This window comes from Pyrgilauda ruficollis, unplaced genomic scaffold (assembly GCF_017590135.1).
Source record: "Pyrgilauda ruficollis isolate IOZ18807 unplaced genomic scaffold, ASM1759013v1 scaffold65, whole genome shotgun sequence".
Classification (NCBI taxonomy): domain Eukaryota; kingdom Metazoa; phylum Chordata; class Aves; order Passeriformes; family Passeridae; genus Pyrgilauda; species Pyrgilauda ruficollis.
The window spans coordinates 1,753,564-1,775,257 of record NW_024528266.1 but is presented as its reverse complement, the minus strand read 5'-3'; the positions used below and the strand labels follow the sequence as shown (position 1 = coordinate 1,775,257).

At 44.2% G+C, this 21,694-nt stretch overlaps 1 protein-coding gene across 8 annotated transcripts in view; it reads right to left on the bottom strand.

The window, feature by feature from the left end:
- The window catches only part of PDLIM5 (PDZ and LIM domain 5), a 125,296-nt gene extending 104,454 nt beyond the window's left edge, over nucleotides 1–20,842 (bottom strand). For 2 of the 8 annotated variants that reach the window (XM_041484288.1, XM_041484289.1), the window contains exons 1-2: nucleotides 20,676–20,831; nucleotides 17,711–17,846 (exon numbers count right to left, since the gene is read on the bottom strand). In XM_041484288.1, the coding sequence (XP_041340222.1) occupies nucleotides 17,711–17,806 (96 nt within the window). In that variant the 5' untranslated portion in view covers nucleotides 17,807–17,846; nucleotides 20,676–20,831. Of the gene's footprint in view, nucleotides 1–17,710; nucleotides 17,847–18,526; nucleotides 18,680–20,675 lie in introns of those variants that run through there. The other 6 variants (XM_041484285.1, XM_041484283.1, XM_041484287.1 and 3 more) reach the window with 6 other exon arrangements.
- Nucleotides 20,843–21,694: the final 852 nt, after the last annotated feature.

Genomic DNA, 21,694 nt, shown 5'->3' with positions numbered 1-21,694 from the left:
TTTGCTGCAGTATGCAAGCCTGGACTGTCCTAGAAAATACCCCAAGAAGCCTGGGAATGAGGCACCACGCTGGTGGAAATCTGTAATGAAGCAGAGATGGAAAGCACGACCTCCATACCCAGAAATAGCATACAGGAAATGCTCAACTAAATTACTGTATGGGTGAGCCAAAGGAGGAAAGTTCAGGGAATATTAACATTTTTCTATCTGATGAAAAACAGACTACAAAAGGTATAAAAAATAATTTGTCCCTATACAGCTTTCCACACATATTCAGTGCCAGAAATGCTAAATGGCACAATTCAAAAAGGAGGCATCATGCCAGCTGTCATACTCCTCTCTATATGAAGAATGAACGAAATAAAGAAAGGAAAAGATATTAAGGCTGGAGTTTCTCTTAAGGGGGTTGTATTAATTAATCTTTTTCCCCACAATGTGTTAGTTAAAAATCCAAGAGCTAATCTAACTTACAATACAAAGCCCTGTCTTGCACTGAAATCCAGCTTCAAAGCAAACACATTGAAATTATGTCCTGTAATAACAGTGTAGAGTACTTTGCTTACACATTTGTTATGTTCTGCTCTCAGTTACTCATTTTAAACAATAGCATATGGAGACATAAGGCACATATTGTAAGCAACATTCTTTCTTCTGTGCAAGAGGAAAAGTCATGAGAGTTTACGTACATTACAATCCCCACAGATTACAATGACTGGGCCCAGCCCAGATATGCAACATCATCTAGACCTTTCCCATACCTACTTCCAGAATCTTTATGCTGTAGTACTTTTGAAAAGTATCACAGATTCATAAACCAAGCAGTACATTTCCTACACATCTTCAAGAAAGATCCAGCTTACTATTACCCACTATCTACTTATTCCAACATTTCCTCACAATCTTGCCTGCCGCGCTCCATCCCTGGTTTACAAGGACGTCCCCCACATGACACATATTTATTAGAAGAGCAACAAACACAAAGAAGCTTTGCAGAGTAATACAGAATTTTCACCAGCTAAAGTCTTGTCTCACCCAGACCAGAAGAAACCAGTGAAGCTGCCCCAGGAGAGGGGACCTCATCAATGTTACTTAAGTACCTACAAGGGGAGTGCTAAGAGGATAGGGCCGGGCTCTTCCCAGTGGTGCCCACCGACAGGACAAACAGCAACAGGCAGACACTGATGCACAGGAGGTTCCAACTCTTGAATATGAGTAAGAACTTTTACACTGTGCAGGGGATTGAACACTGGAGATTGCCCAGAGAGGGTGTGGAGTCTCTCTCACTGCAGGTATTCAAGAACAGGATGCAATCCTGTGCCATGTGCTCCAGAACTGCTTGAGCAGGGAGGTTGGACCAGATGACCCACCGAGGTCCCTTCCAACCTGACCCATTCTGTGACTCTGAATCCTTGAAAGACAAAGGAAGCTCAAAACATTCTTCATTAAAGGCCTATTCACATAGCATGGAAGTTTGGACTCAACACGTTTCTGACAGACAAATTACAGAAATAAGCATATGTATTCATCCATCTTCTGCATCTGGAATACCGCAGGCAGAAAAGACCCTCCGCACACTGCTCCCCACACACAGCTCTCAACCTCATTATTTCAGTACTGCACCAAACAGCTTGTTCACATTTGCACATTCAGTACTTGGAGAAAAGTAATTACCAGCTCAGTTCCCATCTTAAAGCTTAGAGTGACGTTGCTCAGTGTTTCTAGCAAATCACACCCAAGAAATGCACGAGGCCAGTGCTTGCTCTGCCCACTCCTCCCCACACTGCCAGAGGTGGCTCTGTGGCATGGTGGGGATATGCTGCCTCTCCGCCTGCAGCACCCCACATATCCCAGTGTTTAATAAAGTCCTGAGCAAGAAATTCCCACACACATCCACTGAAAGCCTTCTCCATCTTTTAACATTCCGTGCCTGCTGCAACTTGCAATGCCTCGTAAAAACCAATAGAAATATACTTCCCCCAAAGCACAATCTGCCAGAGGTAATTCATTTAGGACTTGGCTGAACGAGTTTCAGGGCACCATGGGCTTCCTGGAAGGCAGGAAGACTTATTCAATTATTCCACACACTGCCGCTACCACCACTTTTGCTTTGTATATGCTGACACCAGAAGCTGGAGCCACCATTAATAATCAGCCTATTTGCCCTATTTACTTTCCTAACAGGGTAAAATTCTAGCACACAGGCCATGCACTATTTAGTTCTGAAGATTTCTAGCAAGCCAGCTGCTCCATAATTCACTTTCCTGTACCACATATACATGAAACTGCATACACCATGCCCCAATAAAACAGCTTGTAGACAGTCAACAACACTTTGTTCACAATGTAATTGATTTAAATACTTGAATTTGATGCACCATTTTCAGAAGTTTTGAGATTTGACATGTTGTCTGTTTAATTACACACACAATCCAGATTAGAAGAGATCTGCAAAAATTTGTTTCGGGAATTAGGAAAAAAAACCCAAACATGAGAAAAATATTTGGCACCGCTCTGTGCCCAAAAGTCCTGAAATATTTATAATGCTACTTGACCAGCCAGCACTGCCACCCTCACACATTCAAAAACCATGAGTCAGACCCTAGAAATAAGTAGTGCTTTTTAATCTCACAGTTTTATTGCCAAGATACACTCTGAGGTTTTGCTGGGTTTTCCAGCTTACTTTTCTTAAATCTGCAATGCAAGACCAGAGGATTATTTTGATTATTTAAACTGAATTCAGATTTTGATACAAGCACATCAATACAAAGGACTGGAAGCTTAAAAGCAACCCCCCGCAATGTTCCCCTCCCAAAAATTCAGTTACTTTGACACTTAAGAACAGCAGCAGCAAAAGTGACTGATTTCCTTTATAATCTTGACTGCAGCGATTTTGGAAGGGCTGCTTTAGGAATATCTCTTCAACACACAGGAAGACAGCAAGAGGTTGAAGACAGCTATGTGTGGTCCTGATTAACATCCAGATGAGGTTACTGGTGCATATCACAAAGCACTTCCTCCTCTTTACGGGACAACTGGCAATAGAACTCAGATCTGGTGTGCAGCAGTGAGGCCCCTCTGATGACAGATTTTGGCTCCATTTTATTCAAGCCTTTCAACAACAACCTCTACTCTTCCTGCCAGTATGAATAAAAGGGATAGGGAACGGGCAAACTGCTATCTTCTGCATGCTTTTTACCCAACATTTTGCTTGTAGACTCCATTTATTAGTGAACAGAGATCAAGCCAAGGAAGCTGCTACCTTTTTTATGTCATTTAACCATACCGCATTGTAACAGCCTCATGGGCAAATGACACTTACACCCCCTGTGCTCTCCTGAATCAGAACGGCCTGAGGCAGCTGAGGGAAGGAAGCCACTAGCACTGCCATGCAATGATGTTGGGATTGCAGAAGGGATCTTGTAGCAGGCTCCAAAAGACAGCCCCACACGCTGGGCAGCCAGAAACTGAAATACACAGTTAAGTCATGCCCAGGAAGGTCAAGAATCTGTCTGGAAACTAAAAGCTACAGTACATCTCTAGACCCACTTCTCCATTTCAAACATAACACCACCTATAGAATTTTCCCTAGAAGCCTGCAGTGCATTTTGGGTTGGAAACCCAAACATGCATGTGCTGCTGACAGTATTTATTCAGGAACCCAGGGGCACCTAGTTGATAATAAAAGAGCAGTTTGTTTCTTGATGCTGAAGCATTTCCTGCAACTACACCCACAGAGCAAAAGCTGCCTGTATCCAGCCCTGCTTTTCTGATAACAGAAACCCAGTGCTGGGCACAGGACAGGAGAAACTACACTCTGCAAGGACTGGCACACTTCGGAAAAATGGGAATGAAAAGGATGGTTACAGACTTGCAATGCAGTACTAATGCAATTCAAAACAGAAAAAAGCTATCCCTATAGCTACTTACATCACCTGCTTTAGAGTCCAAAGCTCTTATCATTTGTCATTTGGGGCTCTCTGACAAACATACAATATATTCACTAGTTTTGTACGGTTTTTAGCTTGTGATTTTTTTGGTTTCTAATTCTAATTTCCTTTATTCCTATCCTTTCATTTGCTTTATGAATCCTAATCCCTGTTAGCTTCACAGGTAATAATGGATTCTGAACAGCATTTCTCTTAAATGATAACTAGGAGCAAAACTCCTGGTAGAATTATTTCAGCAGTAAGGCACAAGTCTTCGGACTAAGAGAAGTAAAGACAAAACTTAAAGGCATTACAAATTGTGTTCTTGCAAAACTACCTTCCTCCTTCTGATAAAACATGCAACAAACTAAAGAATTCAAACCTATTTAGCAGAAACTGAAAAAAATGGCAGGACAAAACCAACTCTGATTCAGTTTGAGTGGTTAGCTATCTTAAATACCAAAGTGAAGTTATTTCCTAATTCATAATGCCCATTGTTATGCACAATGTTTCCTAGAATTGACACTAACATTACTTAAATGTCATTGCGCTTAAGTCTAAACTATTTGCACGCCACCCCTCTCAAGTGTAGCTTTCCCAGAAGCACAGCAGTTACACATTCCACTACGCTCATCTTTATCCCCTCACTCTGGGTAATACTTTTCTTCATGAGGAATTCCCTCTTGTGAGGCCTTCTCTCCCACATCCAGCCCCCTTCCAAGGCATACAGAAATTTCTCTCAAGGGAATGAGTCCCTGCTGCAGGATAGAGGCTGATTAGGTAATCATCATCAGGGCAAAGCAGGACAGGAAAACCTCATTTTGTGCCCTGGGAATATGTTCCTTGCTAAAGAAATGGAATTCTGAAATGGAATGTAGAAAGCAGGAATGGGAAAATTAGGACATGCAATTAAGAAGAAAAAAAAAAAAAGCACAGAGTGAATGAGTGACAGAGCAGGCACTCAGAGTTAGCAGAAACACTGGAGGCACTCCATCCTGTTGATGAGGTCAGGAACCAGCTGACGTCAATGACTAAGGCATCCAAAATCCTGTACTTCACCCACCTGCCTCCATCCCAATGCCAAAAGTGTGCCTTACATTTGCAAGGAGGAAGCACTGGTAGAACACCCCAGCAGTTTGGCCTTCCACAGGGGTAGGAGGTTATGAAGTAAAGTACCAACACCAACTGGTTTGCCCTAAATCCTTCCTTTCACTGCTGTAATAAGAGTTTCCTGTGAGCAATTTCCAGTTATTTCATCCCACACCATCCAGAACACAGGTATGAACTGATCTGGGCTGTCAACTGCAACAGGAGCAGTTTTCATCAGTTCAGGTATCAAAACTAATTAATGTAATTTTAAGTTTCAATGATCAGCAGTTTCTACATTTTAAAGCTGGAGATGTGTCAGTGGAAGAAATACTCCCACAGAGGAGCTACTCCACTGGCCAGTGAGTATCACATTCCCTCTGACATAAGGGGGATGGTGATACTTTTATCCAGAGATTAAGTGCAGGAATTCAAACCTCCAAGCTTTAAGTGCACACCTCATGGAAACCATCTTTAGGTTTTCACACTGAAAGTGAATTGCATTTCTAGACACACAAAATTTCTTCTTTCAGTCAAAAACACCTAGTCATCTGTATTTTATTCATAAGCTCAATTATTTAACCAGCAGTTCAGAAGTTTTGTAAAACTAGCCAAAAAAGGACATGCTCTGAGGGTAGTAATCACTAGCTTAAAAATTATAACTTATGCAGTAATTGCATACTGCAAAGAGAGAAAGCGATGGAGCATCTCTACATTTCCAGGGCAAGAGTTAGCACTACTAAAGCACTTGCTTTACTGACGGAATTTGGCTGTCTGGTAAAGCCCTGTTTCTATTTGAGCTCTCTGGATGCCATACAAACATCTCTGCTAGTCAATTCTCTCAGGCTAACAATCACTGGCTCATGCATCTTTGAGACAAAGTAGAAAGTTGTCTGGGAAAGGTTAATTTCTCCTCCAAGGAAGCCTGTGCTTTTTTCTTCCTGGTAACAAGTCTGAAGAACCAAAACTGCAGGGTGTTGAGCTGGGATATACACCGACACAGGCTGAGCCTTATGCAAGAGTCATCTTATGGTAACAACTTATATGCCCACAATTGCACTTTTCATTGAGTGTTTTTCCAGTGCCAAGGCCTGGGTTCTTAGCATATACAGGATTACAATCGATTTGCACAATGCCAAACTAATTTAATTTACAAATTATGCTCTCAAAGGAGATTCATGTAAGCCCCAGCTACAGTGACTTTTGATTCTAGCCAGCTGCCAAAATATGACAGCTGGAAAGTGGAGAGAAGAGAATGTATTCATAGCTGACAGAAGTTGTTATTTAATAAGCATTCAGTGGCAGTTTTCACAGCTTAGTACACTGACAGACATGTCCTAGCAAATCTGGCTTCGGCACTTCTAGCCTGTACTGTCCCCAGGTACCTGCCACCACTGTGCCAGCAGACCCAGCTCCCGTGGCCAAGCCTGCTGGGCTGAGAGAACCTCTGCTGCACCAGTCTCTCCTACTATCCCTGCTTAGGGCACTGATGGGGAAGAGTTTCAGCTGTGGAGCTGGCTATAAGCTCTGTCATGAAAAAGCAAGCACAGGTTTCTTCCACCAACCTTCTTCAGCCAGTTAGTAGCACTGACAGGGATGAGGGCCAATTCACAACCAAGAGACCTATTTGGTACTACACAAGCTTATTCCCACTTCTGAGAGTGCCAATATTTGGGGAGAGGGGCCTTCCTCACACCTCTCAGCATTAAAAAAAAGATTTGAAGAAGACAGGAACTCAGGCAGCCAGGTAGGATGCAAGGCTCTCCAACAATTACTGCTTCCTTTGCAAGGCTGTTTGTGGCCCCGATGACTATTTACATTACACTTGGTCAAGTCATGACTCCAACAATCAGTTCGTCACAAAGAACTAGTGCACCATCCCCCAAGGGTTAAATATATACTGAATCTATATTTTGGGGATTGCCTTTTCATTTCTAAACAATTGCTAGCACACTACCAAAGAACACTCTCACTTGGTCTAGATTCAAAACACTGATTTGATGAGCAGCTGCAGAAAGCCAACAGAACTGTCTGAAATTAAACATAGGCTATTGCAGGGTCCTGCAGCTGGGGAAGAACAACTCCAGCCACCAGCACAGAGTGGGGGCTGATCTGCTGGAGAGCAGGTCTGTGGAAAAGGACCTGAGGGTCAAGGTGGACACCAAGCTGTCCATGAGCCAGTAGTGTGCCCTGGGAACCAAGAGGGTCAAGTGGATCCTGAGCTGCATTAGGAAAAGCATGGACAGCAGGTCAAGGGGAGTGATCCTGCCCCTCCACTCAGTTCTGATGAGGCACATCTGGAGTGCTGTGTCTGGTTCTGGGCTCCTCAGGACAAGAGAGACATGGAGCTTCTGGAGCAGGTCCAGTGGAGAGTGACAAAGATGATCAAGGGACCAGAGCATCTCTCAAACCAGGAAAGGCTGAGGGAGCTGGGCCTGTTCAGCCTCAAGCAGAGATGACCAGGAGGGGACCTCACCAATGTCAGAAACTGATGCACAGGAAGTTCCATATGAAAGTGAAGAAGAACTCTACTGTACGGGTGACCAAGCACTGGAACAGGTTGCCCAGAAAGACTGCAGCATGTCCTTCACTGGAGATATCCAAGAACCGTCTGGACACAATCCTGCGCCATGTGTTCTGGGATGACACTGCCTGAGCGGGGCAGCTGACACACCCTAGTCCCTTCCAATCTGACCTATTCTGTGATTCTATGAATTTATCAAGAGGTCTTTGATGTTTAAAGCTTTTCAAGGCTTCCATTTCCCTATCGGTCTAATAAAAGCAAGCCCAACCCTACTTCCACAAGCTCTGTGGTTTGTAAATCTCCTCTGACTTTTTGTTTGCTTTTGTCCCTCCTTTTAAAGGCATTAGGTAAAGAAAATTAGAACAGCAGAGAAGGTATTGCTCAGATACACATGCAAACTGTAGACAAACAATCCCATGAACCTGTCACCCCATGTCTTCCACAATGCAATGCGATGTCTAGAACCACAGAGAGAAGAGGCAGAAAACACTGGACCCAAAACTACACCTGGCTTGTCACGTGTAAGATGCATATTAAATAGAAAAATCTTTAATAGCAGATGCACTAAGAACTTTGAGATTGAGCTCCTCTGCTTGGCAGAGGGAGCTTTTGCACAGCAAAGCTGCTTTTGTTTTTCAAGGTTTCTGAACAAAATGTTCTATAGCTAGAGTTTCCACCAAAGTGATACAATCTTTTTAATAACAAAGATACACCTTTGTGTGTGCATTTTTTATATTTACAGCATTTTGCCTTGGTACTACAGAATTTCTTTTAAAAAAATCTCAAATGATATTGCTACCAATACAGCACCACACTTAGAGACACGTGGATCATTTTCTTCACAGTCTGAATAAATTTTGGGTGCAAGAATAACTAAACATAATCCAATTACATTCATAAATACAAAAGCCAAATAAACAGGGAATCTTACCCTCCTGAAATTGATGCATTCTACATTAATCCAGGCTTAGCACCTAAATCACTAGTCAGGTGTTCAAAAGAACTACAAAATAATTAGCACAAAATAAAATTTTCTGTTTCCTTCCCAGGGCAAGTACTTCACATTGTTTTATTACTTGTCAGGGAAAAAACTAGATATGGAGTTAGATCATTCCTTAATATAGCCCAGGATAAGTCAAACTTCTTTCATATCCAGTTAACATGCAAACCATTTGACCTTTCCAACAGGACTACTAGAGACCTGGCAAGATCTACTTTTTAGCCTATGGGACTTCACACAAGGCATTACATTTTACTTTAGGGCTTTGCTACAGGCACAGCTGACAGCAGTTGCAAGAGTTCATTCGTTCAAATACTTTCAACTATCTTTTACATGTACTAAGCTTAACTGTTTAAGCTGAAGTTTCAAATAAAAAAGTAACTCAAAATGAGAAAAGAAAACTGTAATACTAATCCATAGTAGTAAAATATTATGGTCTATTCCACTTGAAATTTTCTGGTCTACAATTCTCTATGGCTACTTACTCAGTAGTTTTGGCACAAAGTACAGTTTTTGGTGCAGTGCTTATTAATCTGCTTTAAGGGTGTGTACCACGATAAGATCATCAACTTATTTCATGTCATTTTGTCCCCATACTACCTCTCGGGATAGCATACCCAAGCAGCTATACAAAACTGCACTGGTGTCTTGAAGTGACAAAAGATGAAAAGCTACTGCGTGTGGGACACCACTGAGTAACTGACAGTGTTGAAAGGTGAGCAATGAAAGAAGCAAATAAATGGGAGGAGGGAAGGAACCCATATCTGCTCGTCTAAGAAAAGAGAGTACCTCCCTCTGCAAATTCAGCTTCAGGACCTCACATAGCAAGCGAACCTGAAGAGGTACTTCTGTCAAATTTTCACTGCTGTCACGGCCCTGAAGACTTGAGCCATTCAAACTCATGGGATACTGGCCTTAGCAGTGGCCTCCGTCCCTCCTGCCTCTATTCTCGTAACAGTCACCTGTAGAAGCAAACCAACTTGACACAACAATGGGCTGAGGCCAACTGTATGAGGTTCAACAAGGAAAAGTTCCTGCACGTGGGTCACAACAACCCCATGAAGTGCAACAGGCCTGGGGCAGAGTGGCTGGAAAATGGCCTGGTGGAAAAGCACCTGGGGGGGCTGGTTGGCAGCAGCTGAACATGAGCCAATGTGTGCCAAGAAGGCTAAAGGCATCCTGTGTCAAAAACAGTGTGGCCAACAGGACCAAGGAAGGAATTGCATCCCTGTACTCATGACTGGTGGAGCCACACCTTGAATCCTGTGTCCAGTTTTGGGCCTCTCATTACAAAAAAGACATTGAGATGCTGGAGAGTGTCCAGAAAAGGGCAAGGGAGCTGTTGAAGGGTCTGGAGCACAAGTCCATGGGGAGCAGTGCGGGGAGACAGCGGTGTTTAACCTGAAGGAAAGGAAGCTCAAGAGGACCTTATTGCTCTCTACAGCTACCTGAAAGGAGGCTGTAGTAAGGTGAGGGTCAGCTTCTCCCAACAAACAAGACGGGCAAGAGGTAACAGCCTCAAGTTGTGCCAAGGGAGGCGAGTTTATCCAAGTTTATGTCAAATATATAGAAAATTCTTCACCAAAGGGGTTATTAAGTATTGGAACAGGCTGTCCAAAAAAGTGGTTAAGAAAGTGGTTGAGTCACCATCCCTGGAGACATTTAAAAGATGTGTAGATGTGGCACTTCAGGACATGGTTTAGTGGTGGAGTTGGCACTGCTGAGTTAGTGGTTGGACTCGACAATCTTTAGGACTTTTCCATTCTAAATGATTCAATGATTCTATTCCTCATATTTGTTCAAACTAACCTCAGCCTCAATTTTCGTTTTTTATGACCACTGGCAGCAAGAATATCACCTTTCCCATATTTCCACTGCCTTAGGCAGATGAGAAACAGTTTTCTCTCACACTTTCCCTTATATTGGTAACATATGAAATCTATTATTTGTTTTGACTTTTTAAGAATAATTAAAAAAAAAAAAAGCTAACAATGTTATCTCCTGGCTCCATACCAAAGCCAAACAAACAAACCTTTCAACACCATGTCTCTTCTCACAATGCCTTTTGATAGCCATCGGCCAATGAATAATGAGAAAAACAGTTCCACTAAAAATAGCATCTCCAAATGGTGGGGAAGTCGACAGAAGCTGTCAGGCCTCCAGGGCGAGATACTTGCAAAGAAAACATGCCTAATATTTTGCAGTTACTATTCAATAAATGCTCCTGTCTTTTGGCCTCTGGAAGGACTGCCAATTTTGCATCTGCTCTGAACATCTAATCAGAGTTTATTTTTTCACTACATCTGTCTTTGAGAAGTAGACACTGCAAACAAATACTTTAGTTTTTCCATCATGAAATATTTAGCTTATATTCCTCATACCGTAACTAAACTGTCACTTATAAGGGAAAAAAGAAGAACCAGCATTTTTTAATGTAAAAAGAATGTGCTCACACACAACATCAGACACTCCTCAGCTACAAACTCTTTGGTTCCTTTTTCTCCCAGTACAGCCAGCTTCACCTTTGGTGGAATGACATCAGCAGAGGAACTGGGTTTTCTTAAAAATTAGCTTCCTACTCAGTCTGAAGAAGCTGTCTAACCAATAAGGTCATGAACAGAACGAGATGCAGACAGTTTTCTCACACCTCTTCTCCCCCACACACTCCCTTCTTCCCAAGCCCACACACCAGTGCTGGTCTGTCATTCTTTAAACCACACAGCAGAATAGACAAGGGAAGGAAAACAAATGGTCAGAGGAAACAGCCCTCTTCCCAGTTTTCAGCACAAAGATGTTAAACCATAGTGAGACAAGAGGCAGCCAGGAAATTACATCTGTACCAACAGATCTCTCTTTCCATCTTTAGGTTAAACTGAGGAGCTCTCTAAAGACTATTGCTTGCAACTACACTAACTCTGAAGCACTAGCCAGCACTCTTAGGACTTTCAGAACACTTGCTCATATTAAACCACTTGTGCAGCTGGGAACTTTTAATTATCCAAAGGAAAACCTCTGCTCCTTCAGGACACGGTGCACAGAGGATGTCGACTTTGGCACTGGTAGCTCATTTGCCATTGTCAGTATATTTTTCAGTAAACCACATCTTGTAAACAAAATTAAACAGAACAGAATAACACTTCTTGCTTGGTATCTTGGCAAATCCCATTCATTTCACAAGCACTATAGCTCCTGTAAAATACAGCATTTGCTGCCCCAAGAGCAGCATCAGCAGGTACAGGCTGTGATGTCTGACAGCATCTCTGACCTGTGCCAGGAAGTTACAGAATTACAGAAAGGTTGGGATTAGAAGGGATGTCTGGAGAGCATCTGGTTCAACCCTGCTGCAAAAGCAGGTTAACTTGTGACAGCTAGCACAGGATTGTGTCCGGGTGGATTTTGAGTATTTCCAGAGAAGGAGACTCCACAGCCTGTCTCATCAGCCTGTTCCAGTGCTCTGCCACCCTTGAAATGAAGAAGTTTTTCCTCATATTGAGATGGAGCTTCCTGTGTTTCAGTTTGTGTCTGTTGTCCCTTGTCCTGGGCACAGGCTATGTCATCTCCAGGTTCAACTCTCCTGGACTTCCATTAAAAAAAGAGATGTTCCGGTCCCCTAGTCATCTTCACAGCCCTTTGTTGGACCCCTCCCAAAATTTACTTGTCTTTCTTGTATTAAGGAACCCAGAACTGGGCACAGCACTACAGATGCAGCCACACCAGGTCTCAGTACAGAAGCACAATTACACTGCTCTCCCTAACGCATCCCAGGATACTGCTGGTCTTGGCCACCAAGACACGCTGCTGGCTCACGAAGTTTGCTGTCCTCCAGGACCTCCAGGTCCTTCTTGGCAGAGCTGCTCTCTAGCAGATCAGTCCCCAGCCTGTGCTGGGGCACAGGGTTGTTCTTCCTCAGGTGCAGGACCCTGTATTAGTGTTCTGTTGAACTTCATTGTGTTCCTCTCTGCCCAATGCTCCAGCCTGATCAGATTTTGCTGAATGGCAGCACAGCCTACTGGTGCGTCAGCCACTATTCCCAGTTTTCTACCATCAGCAAACTTGCTGAGGGGACACTGTATCCCTTCATCCAGGTCACTGATGAGTAAGTTCAACAGGACTGGACCCAGGACTGACTCTTGGGGAACACCGCTGGCTGCAGGTCTCTAATTAGACTCCGTGCCGTTGATCACAACCCTAAGCTCTGCCATTCAGCCAGTTCCCAATCCACTTCAGCTACAGCAACAGAATGCATCTTCAGCTGCATTTTGTGCAAACCATCACAACTCAGTAACAAATCAACCCAGCACACCAATGCCAGCAGCTGCCAGCTAGGGTTTAGTTAGGAGCTCTCAGCAGCTTCCAGGATCAAGCATAAAGTTACTGACACAATTATCACTGGCCAGGTCAGCAGTTCTAATGTTTCTCTCCTATTCACATATCTGCTTGAAAGACTACTTTCCCAGCCCTCCATTAAAGTAAGTTATTTCATACTTACACAAAACTTGATTTTACTGGAAATTACACTTACAGCTTACCAAAATAATTCACACAAACACAAGGGCAAGAGGCTCAGCCAGACTTTAGTCAGTCAAAGCTGACATGATCCAGGTCCACCCAAAACATTTTCCTTTACTGTCTTCTCACTATTTTCATACATATTAATGACCTCCCAATACCAGCATAAAGAACATTAGGATGCTCACGGGATGAATACTGATCAGCTGACATGCTGTACTTGCACATTCCCTACTTCATCCCAAGGTGGGCTGCTCTCCCACCTACTCCTTGAGTGTACTTCTTTCCAACAGACTTATTATCATGAGTCTTCCTGTCAACTATAAGCTTACAACTTCAAAACAAAAACATCCTTGAAACAGCTGAAATAATGAAAATTGAGAAAACTGCAAAACTAAGTGGTTATTTCTGAGGCAGGAGTGGTGTTTGTTTGTTTTGGGTATTTTGAAGAAGAAAAGTGATCAGTGAAGCAGAAAGAAGCTGGCAGTGTGGGAAACACACTGAAAGAAGCTGCAGTAGAAAAACAGAGCTGTCAGTCAGGTCAAGCGTTTCAACATGACTGTATTCCATTTAGTTCCTACAGCAAGAGAAAAACAAACAGCAAAACATCTTCTGAAAGACAATAGCTAAACTTGTCACCAGGATTCAACAAGGAAGTAACTTAAATATAAGAAAACATCTGATGTATTTACATTAGGTGGGAGGGTATATATTGCCTACAGATGACACTAATCTTCAAACTATAGCTTTGCTTGAATATTTCCTTGTTTATTAGTCATAAATATTGCCATAAAACAGAGAAGTACCTTTTAGAGACTATATCACAAAAATTCTGATAAGCTACTAACATGTCAAGCACACATTTGGAACAAGTATCCAAGCCACTCACAGGTCATCCCAAAATAATGAATACATCATCAACACCATTTATTTCAATCTGCAGAGGACAGCAGTTTTGACAGTTCTAATGTTAGTCATGCTTACTGAGATGATTCTGGCTTTGTTAAAGAAGCATGGGGAACTAAACAAAAAGTAAAGCAAATATCATATTAACTCAAAGTCAAAAGAAGCATAGATAATTTTAAAAGCCACTATGTTGCACTTAAATAACATAGATGTTGTAGACATGATTAACTCTGAATTCTGTTAATACAGAATTTAGCATGCCTGAGAGCCACTTCATGAATCCTACCTAGCAATATACTGGAGTACTTTATTTCCAAAACTTTATTTGTCTCTTCTATTGAATGAGAATAAACTCTTGCGCAAACAAATCTTGTTCTCATCTCCTCTAGCTTTCCCTTTTTTTTATTTTTCCCTCATAGTATAGGTCTTGAAGAAATAAGGACAACAATTGTTTCTTTAATTCACATAAACCATCATGGCAAAACAGTAAGAACAGCAACTCAGAATTATCTAAGTTTGCACACCTGGGCTCTAGTAATTTCTGTATTCATCACTGCAGGCTAGCTGCTCACAGTTTGCAATCTCTCGTTACACAAATGCCACCTCAGAATTCACTATCTGGAAGCCCTACAGTACACTTACATGTGGCAGCCTGAGCCACTTTAACACTTGGCTGTTAATAAACCTCAACCCACCCTTTATCCCTTATTACTCTGAGAGCAGCTTCCTTCCCAGGGGCCCTTGCTTCATGGGAACCATACCGCCCATCACACTCCCAGCACCGCGCCTGCCCCGCATCAGCTTCCCGGTGTTAAATTCCTGACCTGGGCAATGGCACTCTGCAGGGCTCAGACAAGTGCCTTCACCAGGCAGGAAGGAGGACTGGGAAAAGCCACCCTGTTGAAGTCCAGCCAGACACAAGCTCACGAAACAAGTGCCACATGCATTTGTGTTATACGGACACGTATATGTGTCATGTATGCACACATAACTGTGTGCATATACAGTATATACTTACACTGCTATATGTAATAACCATCACATTTATTGCTTCCCATGAAATGTGTACAGCTGTATAATTAAACATAGCAACTTTACAGCACTCAGCTATATAAAGTGACTGACATTACCCTGCAATAACTGTTGCTATTGGTTATGAAGTTCTGACCAGTCTGCAATATACTAATTTATGAAAAATTAAATGCCACCCCTGAACTAATGTTAACCTTAGCTGACCATAAGAATTTCAACTGAAGGACACAAAACAGGCTCATTGTACCTTATAGAGGCAACAAGGAATACGCCCATTTAAACTGTATCCTGTTCAAACTCAAGTGACTTACTAAAAACTTCCTTTGAGGAACTGTGAGATCTTAATTTGTTCAAATCATTAGTGAATAGATCAACTTTTCAGATAAACATCTTTAGAAACCAGTGTATTCTCTGTGTTTCATGAACTACACTTTATTTAAACCTAATTTCAAGGAGTTTAAACTAAAGCAGGAAATTAGCCCTCAGCAGCCCAGCATTCATCTTCAGCATCTACAGGACAAATTAAAAACAAAACAAAACCGAAGAGTCCTCCTTGCCAAGGAACACAATTATGCTGTCTCATTACTGTTTTGCTAAAATAATTTAATTAGCAGCCTTCAGATACAGGAAGGAATTTATGCTACATCAGGAAAAGAACAGCTTGGGGGGGTGAATTGTACACAGTGTTCTAGCATACCAGGAACATGGGTGTTGAATTCTTCCAGTAAAAACTATCGGGCCAAAGCTGGATTGGCATACCAGAACTAAGCTTTTTTTTTTTTTATCCAAAGGAGTGGGAAATTAAAAAAAAGGTACCAGGCAGTCTAATACTTCAACACTTGCATACTTTTAACTGCAATTAGGAAGATACAGCACAGGAGCGGTGCTGAGGTGAAGTGGAGACTGTGGTTCCCCGCCCATGCACAAATTAAAGCTCCAAAAACCACATCAGACCCCATCTTTCATTATCTTCTGCTCTTGTGGGCACTGACATTTGTCATTAGGGAATCCCATAACTGAGGCTTTTATAGGTAGCTCTTGAGGCCAATTCCTCCAGGCTACTCCATGCGACAGCGAATTTGATTCCTGCAATAAAGTTGTAGTCTAGGCTAATTCCAATATATGTTTCCTCTTTTAGATGGGAAGCCTGCTTACAGCAGGACTGCACTCTAGATCTCCAGGATAACAGAGGCCTGTACAAAAAAAGTATTACCCTTTCCTGAAGCTGGTTGTTTCGCATGGCTGACTGCCTATAGTGCTTAACTGCTCGTCAGTACCACGCACAGGGACCCTGCGCAGGCAAGCTCCTGTGCCTTTGTAAATCCTTGTCATGAAAGGATCCTTGTACCATCAAATCAGTAGAGTGCCATCCATCCCCAGTTCAAATTTCTCACTAGTGTACAAGTAACCAGCTACTGAACAAGAAACTGAATTACAGTTCAGCTTTGAAGTCCCTGCAATCCAGGAATAAACTGCTTTTCAGCCCCTTCTTGTCTCAGATATTAACTGTTTCAGTCAGTACACAGGCACTTCTACAGATCTCCAGTCTATTCTAGCCATATGAAAAGAATTTTTCAGAGCCAAACTGTACTTTAATTTCACCAGCATAATCCACCAAATAGATAAAATAAGCCAAGACTAAACAAACTGGAAGGGTTTGAAACACTAGTTAAGATTAGCTAAAAATATCACCATGATGCATAAACCCAAATAGAAACCTGCTCCATCTCCCAGGGCAGTATCAATTCTGCCATCCCAACAGGTGTAAAAAATAATTCATCTTTGTCACTAAACTCCACAAAAATGCAGTAGGGAGAGGAGAGATGTTGACAGAGGAGGGGCCATTTGTATATAAATTATTCCACCTGGTTAATCAGATTTAAAGGTGTCAGGGTGCAGAGCCAGTCCTTTCACCCAGAGATTTCCAGTGATCCTAGAAATTCAATACTGCAAAGTTTGTCCCTATATCTTATGTGCAAAGTGCTTCAGCCATCTGCAAAAGGCTTTGAAACTTAGCCCACACTGAAAGACAAGCCTTCCTGAAAACACAGTTTTGAAGTAGGAAACTAGTTAGACAGTGCTGGGTACAAAGATCATATTTGTTTTTACTTAGTTCCTCAAATCCTTTGAATACCAGTTCAGAGCACATACTCTATAAAACGCTCATGAGAAACTGGCACGTTCACTCAGGCACATATTGATGAACTGCTATTTACAGCTACTGTCATTTAAGTACTATTTTATTACAAATAGTAGGATTTGTAATAACAGACATCACAAGATCCTCATGCAGCTAAGGGCTGCTGAATAAACAAGTGTAACACGAGTGATTTTTCCCCACTGTTTCTCATTTGAAATGCACAGGCTCAGCCCAGCAATGTAAATTGCTTGTTTCCTGTCAGCCTTCAACCTCTGCATCTCTATTTTCTGTATGGGAACAGGGAAGGGAATTCAAGGGTAATTTCTTTTGTTATTTGAATAAATAAATGCAGATAAAACAACCGTTTCAAATGAACAAGTCCTTCTTAAGCTAATTTTCTTGGAGCCTTTATGCAATAAAGATGTATTTTCCCCTTTCTATCCCTCCCTCCCCGACCCCCAAAAGCCCTCCAAGTCACAGGGCAAGCTGAGCCCCAGTGTCTATAATTAATGGCTTTGTCTGAAGGTTGTGGGTTGGCCACAGCATAACAGATACCCACATGCAGGAAAAGAAGCAAATGCACTTACTCGAGAGATAGACAGAGGCACATTGAAATCCTTGCCCCCTTGAAGCCTGAAACCCCAGGGAGCCGGCCCGACCAAAGACACGCTGTAGTTGCTCATGATGTTTAGTATTCACGGACCAAATCCAAAGAACTGATGCCTGCAGAAGAGGATTAGAGATTTAATTTAAAGATTATAAAAACAAAAGGCACTGTCTGCAGTTTTGAAAACCTTCTTTCGCTGTATTCCCCTCCCCCAAAAACAGCCAAAAACTCCACACCAGGTCTGTCATGACTTGTGCTTTACTGCCCATATGTTGTTTCCCTCCACAGTTTACGAAGAAACAAAACTTGGAGAACTGTCGCTGGCAAAATGTTTGACAACTACTTTTCACTAACAAAACACAGTGTGGGGCAGGGGTGGTAAAACCATCCAGCATTAAAGCTCAGCTTAAAAAAAGTCAATATTGAGACAAGCATGAATGGATAGCATCCCTTAAACCAAAGTATGGAAGACATTAGCACTACTAGCACATTCATTTCTAACAAAATTAGTATCATATGCTGCCCTGTCATCAGCTCAAAGCTTATTTCTAAACACAACAATGCCAAAAGCATCACAACTTTGCAGTTAGTCAGAGGAAAATAAAGTCCCTGTGACTTTCTTATTTTTACAGCATAGCTTCATAGTGTCAGAACAATGTCACAGATGAGACAGGTATTAAAACCAACCCTCAAAATGAAAGCCGTGAACTAAAGCAAAATGTCCACAGTCACAATTTAATGCTGAGGAAGCAAAACCCAAGCATCTCCCTCTTCAAAAATGCGGCTAACAAATTACCTTTAAAAGGCAACTGAGATTATTTAAGTGCTGTTCAGCGTCAAAGATAAGGGCTTCAGTTCCACCTCAGATAAGTAATGTTACAATGACATCTTAGGTAGTGGATGCCGTCTATTTTTGTATAGTTGAAGCCCGGCAGGAGCACACCAGGGCAGGCTGGTGTAAGACTACACCGGGGCACAGCCAGATTCCATACTCATATAGGGACATTTAAGGTGGACCTTCAGCCAAGCAGCAGCAGGCGGCTGCAAACCCCACCAAACTTTGAAAAGCCCGGTTTTAGCTGTTCATATGCTGCAGAAGGGCCACGTTTGTTTCTCAGAGGCGGCGGATTTTTCCAAATGCAGCCCACCCACAAGAAACACGAGGGCAGGGCAGTCGCACAGCCCCCATCGATGCAAGGACGTCATTCCCCAAGAGAGTCATCCACAACACACGTTTTTGGGTTCACCTCCCAAAGCAGCAGACATCCACTCAGACTTTTTTCTAAATCAGTGAAGTTTTATTCACACCGATGGCCACTCGGGTAACCAAAGCAGGGCTACTGGCATTAGACAGCACGATATATATACATATATATTAGGAAGCAGAATTTGGAGCTTGTACCAGAGGTGCCTGAGTAACTGGGCCATTCCCAACCCACCACTGCCTGCTGGCACCCAGCAAAGGGGCAGCTCTGACCCCAGGCTCTGACTCGACCCACCCTTAAAAACCTCGACAAGCACCAATGAACAGAAGGGGAAGGGCACAAGATTAAGCTCGCCTGTGGCTAAAGAGGAAGACAAGACCCCGCCAAGTTCGAGCCAGGATTCTTAGGAGGCTTGCTCACCACTAAAGTGAGAACTAAGCTGTTTAATTGCCCTGCGCACAGAATTCTTTCAAAAAGAGGATCTGAATTAGTCACAGACTTCCTTCTGCATAAAAATACACATTCGGTTCATTCCCGCTAAATGAAATCCTCTGCAGTGACAGGTCACTGTAAATTATGAGACTGCAGAAAAGCAAGCCACATCGACTGACCAGCATATATTGCAGCAGTTTCACACAGGTGAGCAGGCTTTACCTAGCAATTGAAACTAAAGCATCTGTGCAGCTTTTTCCTTTTTTTTTTTAACTGAGCATCAACTAGTTACAGCTACAGGCCCAGGAAAAATAATTAATTCTGCTAGGAATTTATACCATTCTTTTTCATTTGTAGCAACTAGAAATAGGAGGGAAGAAACTGCGCACTGAAATACAGTGCATCACACTCAGCATCACTCATCTTTCCTTTCTCACCCCCTTAATTCTGGTATATCTGCAACTCTAGCCTGACAGATACACTAAGAAGGAACAGCAAAAAAAGAAGACCCGCTCCAAGTTTATTTAACAAATTTCTTAAAATGTGCCAGCTAAATGGAAACACCGCGAACCACCAACCTCACTTCACGTACGGAGGAGCACTGTGCAAACAAACCAGCTAAGGGTGACATTGTGTAACTTTCCTTTAGACGATCAAACGCTCGGTGGACCTGCGTCTGGAAGGGGGAATTTCAAATCCCGCACCGCTGCCGGCCAGGGCGCGGAGCCGCCGGTCCGCAGCAGCCAGCGGGGCCCTCCTGCCCCGGGGCGGCCGAGCCTGAGGAAGGGCGCGGGCAGCGCCAGCACAAGCCCCCGTACACCCCATACACCCGCTCTGCCCACCTGCCCGGCCCGAGGAGCGCCAGGGCCAGCGCAGGCTGGGGAGCAGAACTCCCCCCAGGAGCGCTCGGTCTCGGCTCCACCGCTCCCAGAGCCCCAGCCGCTCCAGGGGCACCCGGCGTGCAGCCCCGCGGGTACCCAAAGCCCGGGGAGCGGGGCACACCGGAGCCCTGTGCCCGAGCAGCCCTACGGGCACGGCAGCGCTCGGCTGGGGGCGAGGAGCGCCGCAGGTGTCCCGCAGCCCGGGCTCCCGAGGCGCTTCCCCGGGGCCGGGCCGCGCCCCCGCCGCACCCCGGCACCCCGGCCGGGCGCTCCGCCACCACGGCAAGCTGCGCGCCCTGCTCACAGAAGCTAAATGAAACGCAAATAAGCACCGAGGAGCTTTACAAACCGCGCCCGGCCGACTGACTTTTTGCCTAATTCCCCCACTGGTTATTTTCTGTTAGCTTTCTGCCGCCCCGGCACTCACCCGGCGGTGCGGCACAGCGCGGAGAGGCGAGGACACCGCAGCGCGTCTGCGAAGCGGCAGCTCCGTCCCCCCGCTCTTGTTTTCACTTCCGTCTCCCGCCGCTCCTCCCCTGGCCCGGCCCGGCCCGGCCCAGCCCTGCCCGGCCGCCACGGGACGGGGCTGCGGAGCGGGGCAGGGGCCGGAAAGCCCGCGCGGTGCCCAGGTTTGCCGTGTTGTTTGATTTGATTTGTTTTGGTTTGTTTTTAACGGGGGAGCGCTCACTTTCGCCCCGCTGTGATTTACGCACACGCAGCTGCGGGCGCACCTGTGAAGCGCAAGGGCGAGCGGGGAGGGGCCGCTCCCCGTGTGCCCGTCCTGAGGGAAGGGGCTGCGCTGCCGGGCAGGGATGGGGGGAAGCCGCGGGCAGCCTGAAGCGGAGCAGGAGAGACTACGAAAAGAGGGAGTTTGGCTGATTTAATGTGAGGAATGACAGGGATGTACTCGCCCCCTGAGGACATCAAAGTGGGGGAACGGCAGCGAGGCGGAAGAGCTGACAGAAGGCTGGCGCAAGAACAATCAGGTATAGAGTAGCCATGCATAAGATCAGCTCCGAAATTCGAAGGGATCCGCCACAAATTAATGTCTCTGGCACAACTTCGCTGTTCATTAAATGAACCAGGTTCTAAGGTGATGCTTGATCAGGTTGTTATAGGACTAACTTTTTAACAAGAGGGCTGTCTAGCTGGGAATGCAGCTGGGAATCCGTGGAGCGGGGTGGGCTGGCTGGGAGAGCACTGCTGGGCCTGCCACTGCTGCTGCCCTGGGAGAGGCAGGAACAGGGCGAGGATGAAACAGCAGTGGCGCTTCGGAGTCACATTCAGCCGCACCTCCCACCTTGGGGAGGCTTGAGGTTCCTGCCAAACTTCACGTGCGACAAGAAGTCATTACAAGCAAAAATGGCTGTGAAAGAAATGTGCATCTAGTTAACAGTGCCAGTTCGATGCAAAGGATTTCAGTACCCTCCTCAAGCATGGATTTAC